The following is a 19,156-nucleotide window of genomic DNA, read 5'->3' as shown; positions in this document are numbered from 1 at the left end:
ACACAAAACGCGTAAATGTTATTTAATTGTGGTTTCTTTAATACAAACAATCCCGATCCAATCAGTGCAATACTTAATACCACAAGTCTATATTAGTATCTAGGGTCCTTTCTATAATGATTTTGGGGAACCTGTCTCGACAACTTAGTTTCTTTCAGCACTATTTGTGTCTTTTTTTTTGTTTTCCTAATCTTTATTTGTCTTTGACATTTTATCATTATTATTTTTTTATTATTATCTTTTATTATAATATTCATGACGAAATTTCAAATGTCAAATTTCAAAATGGCAAATTCCAGAAGGCCCGGGTAATTCTCTTTCGCGATAATGTAATCGCCTTTCTTTTTTACTTGCAAAACGTGGTTGGAAAACTTATCGAATGAAAATTTCATAATTTAATAGTTGATGAGCTAAAGGAAAAACAGATGAGATAAGTATTAAAAGTGGTTACAAGTATTGAAGAAATATATAAAATTGGTGTGAAAGCAAAAGTCTTGCTAGGAAAAAGAGGGTTCCAATAAAGTAACGATTTATTAGGTGAATTGCCCTTAATAAAACACTATCAGATCTGACTATTGTGTTATTTCGATAAAATAAAAAATACAAAATTAAAAAAAGAAAAAAGATAAAGAAAAATAGATCGACTAGTCTTATAATTACTTATTATATATCTAATTCAAGTTATTACAAGTAGCCATGAATAATAATTTCCATAATAATGTTAATAACTTGGGAATGTATGCCCAACAGCAACAGCAAATGAATCGTGTTAAAATTTGCGTCAGGAATGTACAGGGCCTTAGCATGCAACAATTGTTGAATTTTGTCAGTAAGAATGCCAGAGTATCTTTGATGGATGCTAAATTTGAAGGTAATACAATTGTCGGGTATGTGAACAATAGACAAGATGCACAATTGTTAAATAAATGGAACGGTGTTCGTTTAGGAAACTGCAATTTGAAATTTGAAATCATGGATGGACAAAATAGTTCTCCACATACCCAAAGCACCATCATGATGTTGAAGAATTTCTTATATAGACGTTACAATCCTCAACAGAAGATGTTAGACCTGTCATCTTTGCATAACGATCAAGAATTGGTCCAAAATGGTCTATTTTCTTCCATAGCTACTCAATCCAAGATGTTTCCAGCTTTGATGAAAGTTATTTCACAAGAACCACAACTTATTATTGAAAGTGTTAATTTAGCTGGTAATAATTTGAAAGATATCTTTGGGATTACAACTTTGGCTCAAACTATACCAAATTTGAAAAATTTATGTTTAGCTAATAATCAAATTTCAGCATTTAAAAGTATGGAGAATTGGAGAAATAAATTTAAAGAATTGAATGAATTATTGATGCTTAATAACCCTATTACTAATGATAGATCTTATCGAACTGAAATGTTAAGATTGTTTCCTAAATTAGTAATGTTAGATAATGTAGTTGTAAGAGATGCTGCAAAGTTAAAATCTGTTTTTAGTCTACCCATGCAAATTCAACAATTCTTCTTTGAAACAAGTGAATTAGGTCAATCTTCATTAGATTTTATCAAAAATTTCTTAAATTGTTGGGATACAAATAGAGATCAATTATTACCATTATACACTCCACAATCCTCATTTTCATATGCTGTAGATTCCTCCATTCCAGCTTCAACTGTTCCAGAATCAGATCAACATCCTTCATTTGGTTATTATCTTTCTTCGTCTCGTAATATTACAAAAATCTCTTCTGAAAAAGCTGTTCAACAAAGGTTATATATGGGCCAAGAAGCTATTAACAATAGTTTTAAGTCATTACCTATGACAAAACACCATTTAGATGATGATCCTAATGGTTATTCAGTACAAACCATTTCATTATCGCAATTAAATGGATTTATGATTACATTACATGGTTATTTTAATGAAACTGAAAAACCATTAAACACAAATAATTCAAATTCAAAAAATTCGAGAAACAAAAAATATTCCCATGGTTATTCTTCCTCTACAAATAAATTATCAAAAAAATCATTCGATAGATCATGGGTTATTGCCCCAGCAAATGGTGGGATTGTTATTGCATCAGATCTCTTAACAATTCGTCCATATTCTTCAAATTCTTGGTCTATACCAAAACCAGAAAACCCAACCAGTACAACTTCAAATACTCCAGCTTCTGGTGTTAATAATATTCCAACAGGTATACCTGGCCCACAACCTCCAATAATAAATCAGCAAGGTATGGGTAATCCTCTTGGTATGCAAGGTGGTATAAACAATACAAATCAAGGGATTAATCCTCTAAATAATGGACTGCAACCAGGAATGTCTGCTACTGGTCCAATTAATGCAATGAATAATCAACCTGGCCCAATTTCTTTAGCTCCAACTTTACAACTTCCTCCAAATATTCAAGCTAATTTGAATCCAATACAGTTAGATACATTGAATAAACTTCATTTACAAACAAAATTAAATTCTGAATACACCTATATGCTTGCTGAACAAAGTGGTTGGAATTATGATAATGCATTAAAAAGTTTCCAAAGTAGCATAAATAATTTACCGAGAGAAGCTTATATTCAATAAGAGTAAATTAATGAATAAAAACACTTACGATAGAACTTTAACCTATAATGCTTACTTTAGAAATCTAACTCTTAATAAAAATTCTATACTCTAGAATTATAATAAAATAATTTTTCCATAATATATTTCCTTTATTATCACGTAGGCAGCCTCTTTTAGCTATTTATCTATTTATATATATTTATTTATTTATATATATAAATGGATATATATGTTTTTGTTATAGTATGGTATTCGAAAACAATAGATTTTCAGTTTTACAATATTTTCTATTATCTTTTAAGTTTTCAAACTTCCCTTTAAATTATTATCGCGAAATTATTAGCGGCAGTTTTTTGCGACATAATTCTTATACAATGTCACATATTTATTGATAATGATATTAATTGTAAAGCATGGAATGAAAGAGAGACTAACAGAAATAAAGAATAAAAAGTTCAATAATTAATATTCAAAAAATAAAAATAAAAAAATAAATAAAAATAATTAATTAAAAAAGAAATAGTATTTTACTCTAAGACATATCTAAAAAAAAAATAAAAATGAAAGCTGCACCTATACCTAGAAAATCTAAATCAAGATGGGTTACCATGAAATTGGTTAAAATAGGTAACGTGTTACATTGTTACCCATGTAGAAAAAGATGGTCATTACATAAATTGCATTGTAAAAATAGAACACTGACTTTTAAAAGTATTAAAAATAAAAGAAAAAATACGAATAAAACTGCTATTACTACAACTATAAACGATTTATATAGTCCTACGATAAGTTTAAGAGGAGAAGATATGTTAGATATTGAAACAAGTTTGAGGCCTGCTTCGAGAAATAGAAAGCCTTTGTTGATTACTACGTTCCCTGATGGTTGTTCTGCTTCACCTAGAATTCATATTTTACAGAAGACAAGGTTTGGAAGATATGTGGTATCTAAAAGAAGATATAAACTTAAATATTTTAATTCAGAGAGTTTTACAGAAAGAATAGTAAAAGTAAAGCCAAAGCCAAAGAAACAAGAAAATTTAATTCATATTGAGGATAATCAAAATCATAATCAAAATGAAGAAAATCCAACAGTTTTGACTATTGAACCATTGGTACAAGTGCCTAAAAATGATCAAAATCCAAGTTATACATGTGCACAAACAATTCATCTCATTAAAAATGAAATTTCAAAAAATTCTGATTTTAGAGTAATATTTCATGATAAAAATGTTATTAAGACTTTAAATCTTCCATCAAATATTGAAAATATTGAATTTGGGGGTCCATCTCAATCCATTAGATTATCAGATTTTGGCTCCTTACGAAATCCTACTTTACCAATAATGACTGATCCTGTTTTGGAAAATCCTGTAATAGATGATGATCCTATTATAGATGAGGATTCCGCTATAGACGATACTGTTTTAGAGAATTCAGCTACTAATAAACCCCCCCTAAGCAATGAAGGTTTACTTTTAGTAGAAGATGGGGAATATCCACAAGTTGAAATACAAAATAAAGAATGTGAAAAGGAAGTAAGAGATGTAAATGAAGTAAAGGAGACAAAGGAAATAAAGAAGAAAATGATTCCACCTCCAAAAATTATCATTAATCTCCACGATTATTTTAAAAGGAAAGGAAAGAAACCATTTTTTGAAATTCGAAAGAGAGAATTTATGAGTAAAAATATCGTTTCACATTCACAAATGGTAGAAAAATTAAGATAGGAAGAAATTTCCTTATGTAATAGACATAAATTTCATCAGGAAATATTTGTTAAGAGCCACAATATTAATATATAAATATATAGTAAGTTAAAGGTATGTATACTTAACTAATAACAAAAAAAAAAATAAAAGCATCATGTTGTGTTATATTGTGTTACGTAATATTATGTTTATTATAAAAAGCATATGTTTTTAAGCCATTAATGTCATTTAAATTTCGTTAATTTTCATTATCAGTCAACAGTATTAATACCAGGTTCTGGGACTAATGTACCAACAATTGGGTATTTATTATCAAAAAAATCTACCCAACTTTGAAGAGCTTCTACCTGTGATTCATCTAAATCTTTCAATTCATCCATCGGTTGATCCCATTCTCTAATAACAGAAGGATCAAAAGAATTCAAAGCTAATCCTCTTGAAGCATCATGCCCTGCAAAATTTTCATAAGGACCACCTGGCCCATAAAATTGAGCACCAGATGTACAATCATATACTTTGCCACATATGCCTAGAAATATTCTTGGGTCATTTATTCCATTGAACTGGAGTAACGTTCTTGGATAAAATTCTGCATGTACTATTGGTTCTTGACCATTTTGATTGAATGTGTCACCACCATCGCCTCCTGCAAATCCTGTTGGATCATCACTAGTCTTGACACCACCACCTAAAAACATATTAAAAAAGGACATTATTATATTGTTTGTGTTTCAATTTTGGAGATATTTAAGAATGGAAACAAAAAGTTTAAGTCGTATTAAGTTAGTTGCTCTTTTATGCAATTTTAAAAGTTAAAATGAATACTAATTGGGAAATTATTAATAAAGATACACTATAGTTTTGTAATATTTTTATTGTATTTTTTTTAAGAACGATATATTTCCTATATTTTTGAAATTCTTGGTTTGATACTTTTCTTATACGAGGTTCCGTTTATTGAACAAATCAAATTTAATGATGATTAAGCTAGAAATCCCATTATGTAACAATGAAAAATCGCTATAAAAACGAAATCGAAAGTCAATTTAAGATTGCCATTTATTGTATTATTTGCCTTATTTCATAGGTTAGAACTCTAACTAAAGGTTATTTCCATAGAAAATATATACAGGTGATCTTAGTGTTCTTTGTAAATTAATATCTCAGAATTCTTTGTAATAGTGAAGAAAAAAAGGCAGAATAAAAGAAATAATGCAGGTTCTAATGAATACATAATTTATCGAGTTTATAAAAATAGTAAAACCTTAAAAAAAGTGATGAAATAATCTAGTAATAGATACAAATATATATGTAAAAAAAAAAAATAGATAAACCAAATATCATAATGAAATAAGAGAAAAAGATAGAAGAAAAGTAAAATGTGAGCATAAAATAATATACAATTTGAATGGAAATAAGGAAATGTGGAGTAAAATAAAAAATGAAAAGGGGGAAAAAATAATAAACAATAAAAATGTCAACAGAAACGAAGGAATGAAAATTGAACCTAAATCAAGATAAGGAAAAAGGTTTTAAAAAAAATCATTAATTGGTATTAATCATTTGAACCCTACATCATTTGTTTCTTCAATAAAGAGTGCAGCAGATGATTGTAATGACTCTCCTGCAATATCAAGTTGTCTTTGAGCTTTTTCAAAATCATTTTCATTGATGGCATCTCTAACACCTGGGAAACTCCAATGATCTTCCATTTTATCACTGGATTGCCAAAATGAGGAGCCCAATAGTACATTCTTATAAAATGGCCTATTTGGAATACCTTCTGGTATACATTGCCTACGTCCAATATTTGAATATTTCCTATTCCAGGTCCATCTATTAACTGATAATAAAGATGGTTCAAGCCCACCATTATGAGCCAATACAATGTTAGACCAAGTCATAAACCATTGTTGAGAATCTACACCAATACTTTTCCAACTTAATAAACCTTTTATTACAGAGTCGAAATTCAAACGGCCAGAATATTGTTTTTCAAGATCATGAAGTAATTCACTCAAAGTATTTGCATAATTTGTAATATCGAAGGGGATTACTGGATCGTCAGATAATCTCAATATAGTATCGAAAATAAATGTAAAAATATTCTGTAAAATTTTTCTATTTTCATCTTTAACTAATAACTCATGTAAATTTTCAAAAGTATCTTTTGAAGTATCGATATAGCCTTTTCTTTTTAAAACGTTTGGGTTTGATAAAACTGAAACAGGTATACCATTTGCCATAAATGGAATCCAATTACCATATTGTTTCACATGTGAAATATCAATATGTAAATCTCTATCATTTAAATTTTGAAATAAATTTTTCAAAAGTGGATGAGTTTGAACACTTAAAACATTTGAATCAAATCCAATTTGAGAAATATCAATAATAGAATAAACTTCATCCTTAAATGGTTTTAATCGTTCTTCTAATAATTCAGTTGCACCAGCATAATTAAATTCATCGCCACCAAACGATATGAAATAAATGTTTCTTAAAGGTTTCCAATTATATTCAAAATGAACTCTTTGCATCAATTCGACTATGGTCAATAGAGCAGAAGTCCCCATATTTGGATATTGAGCACCAAAACTAATTGAGTTTCTGCCTGCTACTATGGCAACAGCTTTATCACTTTGTTCTTTACCTTCAATTTTCCCAATGATATCGAAAGTTGGATGTCTTTCACGAATTGTATTATTTATTTTTAGGTCAATATAAAGATCTCCAATTTTACCACTATATTTATTATTTTCAAAATTGATATTATCCTTTGATAGATGTGATAATAATTTTTCACCATCATTAAAGGATATAGGTAGAGTTAAGATTGATTGTAATGCTAGTGATTCATTAGCAAAAATTAATGGATTAGTATCACCATGCCAGCCTGGAGTTAATGGATCTCCCATTGAAAATTGAGGGAACGATACAGATCTTAATTTAATTATATCCTTATCACCATTGATTTCATTGGAAATGAAAATAACGGCTTTTGAATTAAATTTTTGAGCCATTAATATCTGTTCACTAACAAGAATATCATCGTCATATTCAAGTAGAAGCATATAATCTTGATCTTGGCTAATAATATTTGAATCTTGTAAAGCTGCTAGATCTTGGTATCTACCTTTGTACCCATAAAGTATAGGGGTCTTTGAAAGTTCACCATTAATAGACATTGATTGGAAATTATCAATAGTTAGATCGAAATCCATGATTGTCTTGCCATCATCTGATACAGCTCTTAGGAATGTATCATTAATGTTTGGATAAGTCGAATAAGTTGAATAAGTATTTTCCTTTAATAATTTCAACCCATTGTTTGAAAAAGATTGTTGAATATAATTTACAAGTGCCATATCACCTTTTGTGCCTGTCATATGTTGCATACTACTCAAATATTCCAAATCCCTTTCGAATTTATTAAAATCTACAGTTGTTTGCATATATTTCACCAGTATTGATTGTTCTGAAAACATACCACGAATAGCATAAGCATGATGAGTATATAATAAACCAGAAGATCTAATTAGATATAATATCACAGTCATTAAGACAATGTAAAAGAATCTTTTCAAAATGAACGGATTACCAATTTTACCTAAATAATAATTAAGTCTTTCTGATAGAATAGTGAAAATCAATGTGACTGGGTAATAAATTTTTTGTTTGAAAGGTATGATGACGGCTTCCGTGAATGAATCTCTAGCTAAAATCAATTTTTCTCTTATGGTGGTCTTTTGATTAAGAATTGGTTCCTCTACGGACATTTGTTCCATGGTAGATGAAGAACCTTCAAATAATCTATTTTCATTACGAGGATAATTATTGATGAAACTATGACTTTGATAAATTGGAGGGTTTCTAGGCAGAGAAGGCACTATAGGCGATGTAGTATCTGGCAAATCAGTTGTAATATTATTATTATTATTATTAGCATCATTCATAGTTTCAGTTATATTGGTATCGGCATTTTCATTAAATTGTATATCATCGAACTCATTATGTATAGGAATATTTATATGTGTATCATCATCAGTAGCAACTGCCGTTTGATTGTCATCATCGGGAATTCTATTATAACGATTATGGCCCAATCTCATCTTTTCATAAATATTTGAACGGTAATAAGGATGGTTATGGTAGTTTAAAATAGAAAAACCGTTACTAATATTTTTTTGCTATGCGTTTACCCTCTTGGTACAATTTTTTATTTTTTTTTTTTTTCTTTTCGTAAATGTCAGTGCAACGAATAGTAGGGTATTTTATATATATATATATATGTATAGATATGTTATTGTTGAGTAATAATGTCTATTCACCTGATAATCCCTTTATGATCAGTTTAGTCCACTCGTCTAAAAGGTATAATGGTGTATTAATCCTCCTAACACGGTGTATAATACGTCTAACAGAAAAGGGCAAGGCGGTATCTTTAGATTCCTAGAATTCCTTTTATAATAGAGTGGATTGTTATAATCTTATATATATATCTATACATATACATAGATATATATATAGAGATATAGAGTTAATATTTGCAACGCCTATGTTTTGCAATTTACTAATCTCAGTTTATAAGTTCTTGAAACGTTAAAACCTGGTTCTGGAATGTCTTGTTAATAGTTGTAATCACGGCAATTGACAGTGCCACCTATCTCGGCATTTCTTGCTATTTCCGTCGGCACATGCCGAGAAAAAAATCGGAAAACTAATGAAAAAATAGAAATTAGTAAAGTTCTGAGTTCAGGAATCGAACATGAGAAGACGCGAAAAAAAATAAGGACGCGAAATTGGAAAAAAATATATATATATATATATATTGACAAGAAGTTAGTTTTTATTTAGATACATTGTTAGTACGAAATGCATCCAAGACATTATATAATTGGGTATTAATAGTAGTATTATCATTAGAACTCTCTAAATAATTATCCATTGTTTTACTCAAATCATGGAACTGGTTAAGTAAAGCATTATTCTTGTTATTATTTGATTTCAAAACAGGATGATATTTAGGTTCATCGAGCCATGAAAGTCTGGATAACTCTATCAAAGTGGTATCAGCCATTTTCTTTTGAGATCGTCGTATGAATATCTTTCGAAGTGTTAATAATTGCTCAGCAGTGTCTATTCTTTGGATTTCTCGTAGAGTTTGACTATCAACTTCTGTAGGTATAATTTGATATTTGTGATATTTCAATTTATTTATCTGATCCTTCAATGAATTTTCAAGGGTTTGTGATTTTTCAACTTTATTGTTTAAATTTTTATTCATTTCAATCGTTTCCTGTAACTGTCTATTCAGTTTATTGATCTCTAAAACATTTTGATTATTGTCTCGTTTAATAGATTGATACAAACGTTTATTTAATTGTAATTGTTGAATAACCTCATCTTTCTCGTTCAATTGAATTGTTAATTCTTCAATTTGATTTTTGTACATTGCGATATTCTCATCAATATCATTAATAACTATTTGATTATCAAAATTTGAAAGGGTTGTATTAGATATTTCTTCTAGTTCCACGTTTAAAAGTTGATGTGATAATTTTTGGAAATATTCGAAAATTATTTGTAAATCATTGGAAAATAATACTTCAAGTATGTCAGTAATTTTGAAAAATTCAGCCATACAGTAAGAATTATCAACATAACTATTATTGTTTTTAAGTTGAGATAAATTTTTAGGTATTTCAATATTGAATAATTTTAAAAATTCTTGAATAAAATCATTATCATAATTTTTGATCCCTATATTTAATAAATTGGGCAAATAAATTTTAATCAAATAATTTAAGATTTTTTGCAAAAATGACCAATTTTGATTAATGATGTTATGATTATCGAGATATATTATGATCTCGTGAAATTTTTTCTCCAATTCAATAGACTTGTAAAATATTTCCAAATTCGTATATTCATTGAGACATATCAATTCAAGTGCATTAGATTCATCTATTATTTTAGATTGACTCATAATATTGATATAATTATAGAAAAATATCAAGAATTGGAAATAAAATTCAAATTGTAATTTATTGACGGTATTTTCGCTGGGGAAAATATTTGAAGTCTCATTTAGATAATTGTACATAAATTTAAAAAAATTCTCCAATATATTGGCATTGACATATGAAATATCATTCGAAAGGAAAACATTCAATAATAATTCAGATCTATATTTTAATGTTTGAGTTTGATATAATTCATTTTCATTAGGTACTGATATTGTTTGTTTAATTTTTCTTGGTGTAATATTGTTTAATTGTTTTAATTGTTGTGCATTTTCATTTTTTAACACTTCATTTTGTTTTAAAATATTTTCATATAAATGTTGGAAATTCTCATTTTTTTGAATTTGATCTTTATAAGCTTCTAATTGATTCTTCAAATCTTCAAATTTCAAACGTAAACTATCAGTCTCATTTGATAATGAACCAATAACTTGATCAGATGAATTTTGTGATTCAATTTTAATAGTTAATTTTTGGATTTGTTCTTTTAATTGAGAATTTTCAATATTATAGTTGTAAATCTTATCTTGTAATAATTCAATGATTATCTCTAACTTTTGTTCCTTTTGAGATTCTTCACTAATCACAGTAGAGTCTCCTTCTAATTTCTTGACAAATGGTAATTTAACAAATACACCATGATTTGCATCAGTTTCGAAATACTTCACATCGTTAATAGTTCCATTATTTTTACCTTCAGGTAGATCTAATTCAATACCATACCAAATCCCCTTAGCAAATGAAGTATTACCAATAAATCGTACTGAACCAACTCGATTATTAACAGTGACACGATCTCCAATTTTAATCATGCCTCATTTCATAAATAACTCATATATTTGGACTAATCTTTTTTTAGTGCATTGATTTGTTTTTATTATTATTGTTATTACTTTTTGTATGTGGTGTATAGATGTATTGGATTCTTCTTTCCGAATTTAAAAGTAAGAAGCAAAAGAAATAAAAACAATTATATAGTAATAGAAATAATAATTAAAGTAATAATAATAAAAAAATAAATTTATATTATTCTAATTCTCAGTTTTATAAAATAATTACTCCTGCATTCTAATATCCAATTATTATTATCAATTATCAATTATCAATATGAATAATAACAGAAATAAAAGAGTTGTTGATGATCAAACTGACTTGGATAATTTAAAAAAACATCTATTAGAAGAACAAAGACAAGAAATTTATGAAGTATTTGCAGTATTTGATTTAAACGAAGATGGTCTTTTAGATTATCATGAATTGAAAGTAGCATTTAGGGCTCTTGGTTTCAATCTGAGTAAGCAAGAAGTGTTAAGAATATTAGATGACTACGATAAAACCGGGCGTCGATTGATAGATTATAATGACTTTTTCTTTGTTGTTGGACAAAAGATTTTGCAAAGAGATCCATTAGAAGAAATTAAGAGAGCATTCAAATTGTTTGATGATGATAACACAGGGAAAATTAGTTTAAAAAATTTAAGAAGAGTTGCCAATGAATTAGGTGAGAATTTAACAGATGAAGAGATGAGAGCTATGATTGAAGAATTTGATTTGGATGGAGATGGGGAAATTAATGAACAAGAATTCATAGATATTTGCAGAGATGCCTAAACATTTTCATTAGCTCATATGCATATACACACCTTTCATGTTCTTCAGTATTTAAATGTTCCTTTCAAGTATTTTTTTTTTTTTTCGATCTCTTTGTTGATTTCTCATATTTCATTTTTCTTTTCTCTTTTCCAATATTATCTAATAATCGTCTATCATTTATTTTATGGGTTTTAGTACTACAATGCTATCAAAACTATTTTGCAACTATTCTTCATTATATAATAATAGTTAGCTAAAGACTCTTCCTTCTATGTACATTAATGTTTTTTTTATTCTACTTCTATCAACTGTATTTATCCTAGTTTATACAAACATCTTCTATATAATTTTAAACTATATTACTAATTATTTTTCTTATGCCCTTCTATATATAAAAGATCATCTAAAGTATTACATTTTTTAATTATCAGGGTTTTAACATTAGTATTTTAGGTTTGATTATAAATTTTCTAAAATATTGATATGCGAAAAAAAAAAGGAAAAACAGTAATATTTAATTATAAAATATTATTAAGATATCCAATTAGTAGATAAAATAAGTGAGTTTATTTCAGTATTTAATCAATTAATCTTCAAACATAACAAGCATTATTAAGAACCTAATTAACAAATGGTTTGGAATCATTTGAGTAAAGCTGGTGGGAGGGTTGCTAAAGCAGTCAATAATGTAACCGAACTCCCTGCACAGCTACAAAAGCATCATGCTGATAAACTATTAAAAGGAATGCCATCATTTCTTCGTCCTGAATTAGAAATAGCCATTGAATCTGAACGTTTTAAAACACCAGAAGATTGGAAGTATTTACCTGGAGATCGTGTTCTTATTATGGATGGCCCAAAAAAAGGGAATATCGCACATGTCCAGTCAACAGATGAACATACTAATGGGTTTGTGCTAGACGAACAAGGTCCATCGCGTAAGATTGCAATTCCTAAATCGATGTGGTTGGAAGGTCAGAAATCTTATGTGCTGTCCCTTCCATCAACAGTTACGCAAAATAGCCTACGTTTGGTAGCCGATCTACCGATTAAAAATCCCAAAACTGGTCAAGAAGTATACAAGACCGTAGCAATACGAGATCTAGAATTCAGAGGAACATATTATGATGAAGATTATCGTAAAATTATGCCTCGTCGTTGTGTTCGTGGTAGACCAGACCTAGTTGTCCCATGGCCACGTCCTGAACCAAAGGATGAGGAAACTCAAGAAATGATTCATAATAATAATTATGATCTGATTACTTCTCCAACAGTAGCTCGTGAACAATCTTATTGGATTAGTTCATTGTCCAAAAGACCAATACCAAGGCAAGCCATACCAACAATCCGTAATATCCATTCAAAATACAAAAAGAAGACTCTGGGTCCAAGAGATATTATTAGATTGGTAGCTCCAAAGATGCCACTAACAGAGGCAAAGAAAACTTATTTGGATGAAAAGGAGAAATTGAGTAAATTAGTAAGACCTAAATTGCAAGACGAAGATATTGAAAGAATTGGTTCTATGGTTAAAAAGCATCTTGAAAACTTTTAACAGCAACAGCAACAACAACAAAAGCCATAACCTAAGTCTATTTAGTATATATTAAGGATACTCCTGATAAGCATTTTGTTAAACTTTGTAAATAAATCTATCTATTATATTCTATTTAAACCAAAAAAAAAATATAAAAATCATTAACTTAAACCCTTTTCTATTTTTTTGGTACTCTCTAGCTTTATTAATTGGGTAATGTTGAAAAAATATTTGAGTTTATTTATCTTAATATCTATATTTTTTCATCTATTAAAAGTTGTTTATTACCTTAAATTTTTCATTTAAGACGTTTCTAAGAATGAGAAAACTCCGAACCTTAAGAAATTAAGACGCAAATTTTTGTCATTAAGAATAATGTGTCAGTATTGAAAAATGTATAATGATGAATTTAAAAGGGTTATTTTATGTGTATATAAACACCAAAATTTATCAAATATTACAATATGATTTTGTTTCTTTTTTATATTTCAATTTTCTCATTAAGCTGCATAAAATAAAACAGTTAAATTCAATAATATAACAACTTCAATATAAAACTATTTCAATAAAACGATAATTATTAACAATAATGACTAAAGATTATACTTTTTCATTTGCTCTAGAGTCTTATATTTTGCATCCAGAAAGGTTCCCAAAAGAAGTTCTTTATTATGATTCACATGCCAGTATTGTTCATGATGGATTTCCAAAATCATCATTTCATATATTAGTCTTACCAAGAGATTTAGATTTAACACTACATAACCCTAATATAGCCTTAACTTCATCAACTAAAAGAAAATATGAAAAATACATTAGAATATGTAGTGATTATATTTTCCATGAATTTAATAAACTCTATAGATTAAATCCTGTCAATATCAGTGATAACCCTTGGTTTAATTCTGTGGGTGAAATTCGCAATAAAAGGTTATTTTTCAAAAATTTTATTCAAGTGGGTATTCATTCTGTGCCATCTATGTCAAATTTACATATTCATGTTTTAACAAAAGATTTTAATAATGAAAAATTAAAGAGAAAGAGGCATTTCAATTCATTTAATACTGATTTTTTCGTTAAATGGGAAAATTTACCATTAGCTCATGCACCACTTGATGAAAAGAAACAAGAAATATATTATAATAGGAATCATCATTTAATTTGTAATTATTGTCATGATAATTTTAAAGATGATTTTGGTGATTTTAAAAAGCATATTACTCAAGAGTTTGAAAAATATTTCATTAGAATTGGTCCACAATTCGCAATTAAACAATTATAATTGAAAATAATATTTATTTAGTAGTTGAATTTTTTGTTTTTATTAATTTCAAATACCATACATATATCAAGGACTTTGCATACCTATGTAAGTAAAAAATGATTTTTAATGTTCACACACTATATTTAAATATAAATATATATATTAAAAATATTATTATTCTATTATTATGATTAATAGTATTATTAGTGTTGTAATACAAAATATACATGTCTACATACACACAGATATATGCGAGTTATTGGAATGAAGTAAAACATACATTTAGTTATATCTAGATGTATATTATGTTACTGAGATTGAGATTGTGGTTAATTGAAATTGAGTTATAAGTCAATCAAATTTTCTTATTTCTTTGGGCCATCTTTCTTGGAATCTCTTTTTTATCAGAATCTTTTGATGCATCTCCTTTCTTAGCATCATTATATTTTCAGTATCTATATCTTCTTGATCTTTAGTTTCCATTTCCTTGAGATTTTTTTCATGTAATTTCTTATTCTGTATTTTATTTTCAATTAAATTATCAAATGCAATAATAGCTCTAACTAAATTACTGATATATATGACCATCAGTTCATCATTCGTTTTAATAGTTAAAGCTTTTTGTAAATTATTTGTTATATTCTCCACATTTTCATTTGTAGAATTGCTAGAATTTTTTAATTCATCATCATCAGGTGATCCTAGATTTGGCAATAGATTAAATACATCTTGTAATTTCCCTAAAATAGTGTGGTTAATAGGTAATTTTCCCTCGATAACTTTATTTAAATAAGCAACTATATCACTTAATTTTTGTTGTAAACTTTTTAACGATTTCAATTGGTTTGTCAATCTAATAGAAAGCCCACCAGCTGCTTGATCACGTACATCTCTTAATAAATGTTCAACACCAATTTCTTCTGCTTCTTCAGCTTTGATAGAACATGGCAAATGAATAAAAGTTCTTTCAGTGGATGTACCATCATCTTTTACCTGTTCAATTGACATATAAGCATTTGTTGGTAAACCTAAACTTTTTTGTTTCACATCAACAATCAATAATAATGGATTATTATTGTAAGTATATTTCTTAAATAGTTCGTTAATTTTCAAATCAGAAGATTTTAATTTAGGACCACTGTGATACCAACCAATTAATTTTTCTTTGGCATTAATTTTCTTAAACATTTCATTCATATTCTCAATATAATTATGATCTAAAAACCAAACATCCGAATTCTTTTCATCTTCTTCGAAGGGTAATGCAAATGAATTAGTAACTTTGATGGTTTCATCAGTAGAATCACCAAGTATGATCCCCACACATCTTTTATTTTCTGGAGTATTTGTACGTTGATAATGATCAAGGACCGATAATAGAACTAAAGGAGCCACCGTTACTTTATCATACATGTCTGTTTGTTTGTTTGTTTGTTTGTTTTGTCTTACAAGTTTGCCAATTATTTAAGCCACTATAATTATGGTACTGGTCCAATTGAGTCTTTCAAATGGATGAGTTATCCTTTCTTGAAATGTTTTAATACATAATAATAGTAATAATATCTTAAAAATTAAAGCTAATAATGTTTCATACATAGTTAAGATCTTCCCTTTTCATTTTGCCACTGGCCGGGTAATTTAGAAAAAAACGTCACAATTATAAGAGAGATATAACAAAATAGCCTTTATAAAATACAAATTAAAAGAATAAGAACATGCCAACACCAGAGATTCCAATTACTAGTTGTATGATGAATATTGTATTCAATGACTTGTTACGGAGTATATAGCTTTCTTTAGTAAAAGAACGGCTCTACAATTGGAAGTGTAAAGAGTTCAGATTTTATGTAAACTATGTTTTGTTTTGTTTCAAGAATTGATAACTTAAAAAAAAATTGTTCGTAATTTAAAACTCAGTATAGTAGTCCTAATATATTGGTATGATTAGCATAAGTTCGAATATTGATACTTTTACTTTATTACGTTTTCCTTCCTAGTTCTGATATGTTTTACGTATATTTTTTTCTATTTTGCTATTTTTTTTAAAAAATCGCATATTAAACCAGCCATTTAAAAAGAACCAGCATGTCACAAATTAATAATATTTATTAGTTTATTAATAGTATAACCTAATCAGTAATGAGAGGGGATATGCTGGGTTTTATCAAATAGAAAGTCTACTTTTGTTTTATCAATGCCATCAGATCTTCTATTTTTTGATTTGAGGGGTAGTAGTAGTTTGGTAGCAAGGATGACGATATTGAGTGTCGTTAAAATGAGCTGGCTGGGTATATAATATCCATGATGTATTGAAGTGGGAATATAGGATAAAATTCTTGATCATTAACTTTTGGTAAATCTTTTCCTGTAAAATAGAAATCATTTTTAAAGAGACTAATAAACTATCATCCAAATATTTACATTAAAAAAAATTTTTTTTTTTCTTTCAATATCATTTAGCTTGGTTTTATTATATTTTTTTTGTATATTTTAGTTTGAATCATATTTGATAATAATAGTTCCAACATAACTATTTGGAATCATGCCAAGAAAATTTTTGGGTCAGCGTATAGATAGAAACAAAGATTTCATTAGACCTTCTTCTTTGACCGTGACAAGCAAAGATCTTGACCGATTACCCGTGTTTGTACCAAGCCCATGTTCCAGTAGTATCAAATTAAATGAATCTCACGATTCAGTAGTCACTCCTCTTAATAATAAATCTCAACATAAGAAATCGCTTCATAAATTTTCCAAGAGGTTTGGAGGAACCATTAGGATCAAAAAAAGACTATCATCAGTACCAGAATTGTTTTTACATGATTTCAAGTCAAGATCTGAGCATGTTAAAGAAGAGCATTCACCAACTCCTGGTTCTCCAGAAATGTATATAAATTCCCAACCTATATCTTCTTTAACAAGAAGGCCAAAATTCCCACCATTACCAGAATTAGCTGAAACTGTCGAAGATGTAGAGGAAACCCCTGTTAAGGAATTGGCTCAACAGAAAAAAGCAATGGATTATTTGAATGTCACAAATGAACCATCAAATGTCACACATAATGAAGATGTTGATTCTGATACTTTTTCCTTTGTTTCAAGTGTGCCACAATCAAACTTCCCAGTTATTGATACTTCAGCATCGTATCTAAAAGAGGAAAAGGAAGATCGTCAAAAATTTTTCGAATCAAATCCAATTATTTATAACGTTCAAGTATCAAATAACAATCTTGACTTTATTAACAGTGTTTCAGACAATATTGAAAATAATGTTCTAAATGAAATTCAAAAGAACATTACAAATAACAAAAGTAATAGTTTCCTATCTATTAACCTTACTGATACCCAAATTTTGACTAAGGAAAGTATTCAAAAGCATTTGCATAGATCGCATAGTCTTGATGATTTGCATGAAGAAAAAAGGCAATCAGAAATATTGTTAGAAGAAATATTAATGGCATACGGGCCAGAAACTCAAAGCTTAAATAGCTTGGCAGATGGTGAAATAGCAAACAACTATATGCCAAGTGTAAAAAATGAAGAAATTTCAAGAGTCTTGGAAATATTGGTTAATAAAAAACAAAAATGTTCAGTTAACAAGAGCCAACCAAGCCCAGCTAATAAGAACAATGCTGATAATTCTAACAATGATTTTAGCTTCCCTGCCCAAAAAATATTGAGTAATTTCAATGGCTTTTCTACACCAATAAAGAGCCAAAAGAATATGAATTATTCTCCAAGAAGTGACACTTTTTCCATTCCTTCAAATGCTTCGCATTTCTCCAAACCATCACTTCCTTCAGCAAATCTAGAAGATTTATTAAGTACTCCGGAAAATTCTTCATCAGAATCAGATTCTGGTTCATTTACAAACGAATTATCTCGTGTGCCTAGTTGGGAAAGTCCAGTGAGTGAGGCATCATTTTGTACAGCTTCAGAATTCCCATATCCTAATTCTACTATTGGAAGAATGATGAGTTTAAGAAAAAATAAAGGCATTATTGCACCAGTTCCTTTAAGAAAAAATAGTGGGGTATCTAGTAGTAATGATAACGATAGACCCATACATATTACCCACCCTTCTATCAATCGTAAAAAATCATTAAATTATAGAAAATCGTTAGTTTCTCCAGTCAATGTAAATATATCTCCAGACCACACCTACCAAAAAAAATTGGTCCAACAAATTCAAATAAAACCAAAAGTGATGTATCTTGATTATGACGATGAAAGTGATAAAGACGAAGAAGATTTCAACATTATTGAACAAGAACAAAAAAAAGAAGAGTTTGGTGAACAACTATATACTATTGCATCAGTTAAGGAAGATCCACCGAGTGTTCGTTTGGATTCCAAGGCTAGATTTTCTTCACCTATTGATAACATAGAGCTTCTTAATATGAATGACAATTCCAGCAGTGTATATAGTGAGATATGATAAAAACTCTAAATTAGAGGATTATTT

General features: G+C 28.3%; 10 protein-coding genes across 10 annotated transcripts; 6 read left to right on the top strand and 4 right to left on the bottom strand.

The window, feature by feature from the left end:
• Positions 1 to 696: 696 nt before the first annotated feature.
• Positions 697 to 2,580, top strand: MEX67 (Mex67p; the record flags this gene model as incomplete). Its single annotated transcript, XM_004178682.1, has 1 exon — positions 697 to 2,580. One exon carries the CDS (start codon positions 697 to 699, stop codon positions 2,578 to 2,580), a length of 1,884 nt encoding a protein of 627 aa, XP_004178730.1.
• A 542-nt stretch (positions 2,581 to 3,122) lies between these two features.
• OSW1 (Osw1p) lies at positions 3,123 to 4,289 on the top strand (the record flags this gene model as incomplete). The annotated part of the gene is made up of 1 exon (XM_004178681.1): positions 3,123 to 4,289. The coding sequence occupies one exon, from the start codon at positions 3,123 to 3,125 to the stop codon at positions 4,287 to 4,289; it is 1,167 nt and encodes a 388-aa protein (XP_004178729.1).
• A 233-nt stretch (positions 4,290 to 4,522) lies between these two features.
• DAP1 (Dap1p) lies at positions 4,523 to 4,984 on the bottom strand (the record flags this gene model as incomplete). Its single annotated transcript, XM_004178680.1, has 1 exon — positions 4,523 to 4,984. The coding sequence occupies one exon, from the start codon at positions 4,982 to 4,984 to the stop codon at positions 4,523 to 4,525; it is 462 nt and encodes a 153-aa protein (XP_004178728.1).
• An 846-nt stretch (positions 4,985 to 5,830) lies between these two features.
• TBLA0B03690 (uncharacterized protein) lies at positions 5,831 to 8,383 on the bottom strand (the record flags this gene model as incomplete). Its single annotated transcript, XM_004178679.1, has 1 exon — positions 5,831 to 8,383. The coding sequence occupies one exon, from the start codon at positions 8,381 to 8,383 to the stop codon at positions 5,831 to 5,833; it is 2,553 nt and encodes an 850-aa protein (XP_004178727.1).
• A 737-nt stretch (positions 8,384 to 9,120) lies between these two features.
• NIP100 (Nip100p) lies at positions 9,121 to 11,109 on the bottom strand (the record flags this gene model as incomplete). The annotated part of the gene is made up of 1 exon (XM_004178678.1): positions 9,121 to 11,109. The coding sequence occupies one exon, from the start codon at positions 11,107 to 11,109 to the stop codon at positions 9,121 to 9,123; it is 1,989 nt and encodes a 662-aa protein (XP_004178726.1).
• A 295-nt stretch (positions 11,110 to 11,404) lies between these two features.
• Positions 11,405 to 11,908, top strand: CDC31 (centrin; the record flags this gene model as incomplete). The annotated part of the gene is made up of 1 exon (XM_004178677.1): positions 11,405 to 11,908. One exon carries the CDS (start codon positions 11,405 to 11,407, stop codon positions 11,906 to 11,908), a length of 504 nt encoding a protein of 167 aa, XP_004178725.1.
• A 613-nt stretch (positions 11,909 to 12,521) lies between these two features.
• Positions 12,522 to 13,445, top strand: MRPL40 (mitochondrial 54S ribosomal protein uL24m MRPL40; the record flags this gene model as incomplete). The annotated part of the gene is made up of 1 exon (XM_004178676.1): positions 12,522 to 13,445. The coding sequence occupies one exon, from the start codon at positions 12,522 to 12,524 to the stop codon at positions 13,443 to 13,445; it is 924 nt and encodes a 307-aa protein (XP_004178724.1).
• Positions 13,446 to 14,016: 571 nt separating this feature from the next.
• Positions 14,017 to 14,709, top strand: HNT3 (DNA 5'-adenosine monophosphate hydrolase; the record flags this gene model as incomplete). Its single annotated transcript, XM_004178675.1, has 1 exon — positions 14,017 to 14,709. The coding sequence occupies one exon, from the start codon at positions 14,017 to 14,019 to the stop codon at positions 14,707 to 14,709; it is 693 nt and encodes a 230-aa protein (XP_004178723.1).
• A 333-nt stretch (positions 14,710 to 15,042) lies between these two features.
• On the bottom strand, positions 15,043 to 16,104 carry RPN8 (proteasome regulatory particle lid subunit RPN8; the record flags this gene model as incomplete). Its single annotated transcript, XM_004178674.1, has 1 exon — positions 15,043 to 16,104. The coding sequence occupies one exon, from the start codon at positions 16,102 to 16,104 to the stop codon at positions 15,043 to 15,045; it is 1,062 nt and encodes a 353-aa protein (XP_004178722.1).
• A 1,129-nt stretch (positions 16,105 to 17,233) lies between these two features.
• On the top strand, positions 17,234 to 19,129 carry DSE3 (Dse3p; the record flags this gene model as incomplete). Its single annotated transcript, XM_004178673.1, has 1 exon — positions 17,234 to 19,129. One exon carries the CDS (start codon positions 17,234 to 17,236, stop codon positions 19,127 to 19,129), a length of 1,896 nt encoding a protein of 631 aa, XP_004178721.1.
• Positions 19,130 to 19,156: the final 27 nt, after the last annotated feature.

Source organism: Henningerozyma blattae, chromosome 2, assembly GCF_000315915.1.
Source record: "Henningerozyma blattae CBS 6284 chromosome 2, complete genome".
In the NCBI taxonomy this organism is placed as follows: Eukaryota; Fungi; Ascomycota; class Saccharomycetes; order Saccharomycetales; family Saccharomycetaceae; genus Henningerozyma; species Henningerozyma blattae.
This window is presented reverse-complemented; position numbering and strand designations above follow the sequence as displayed.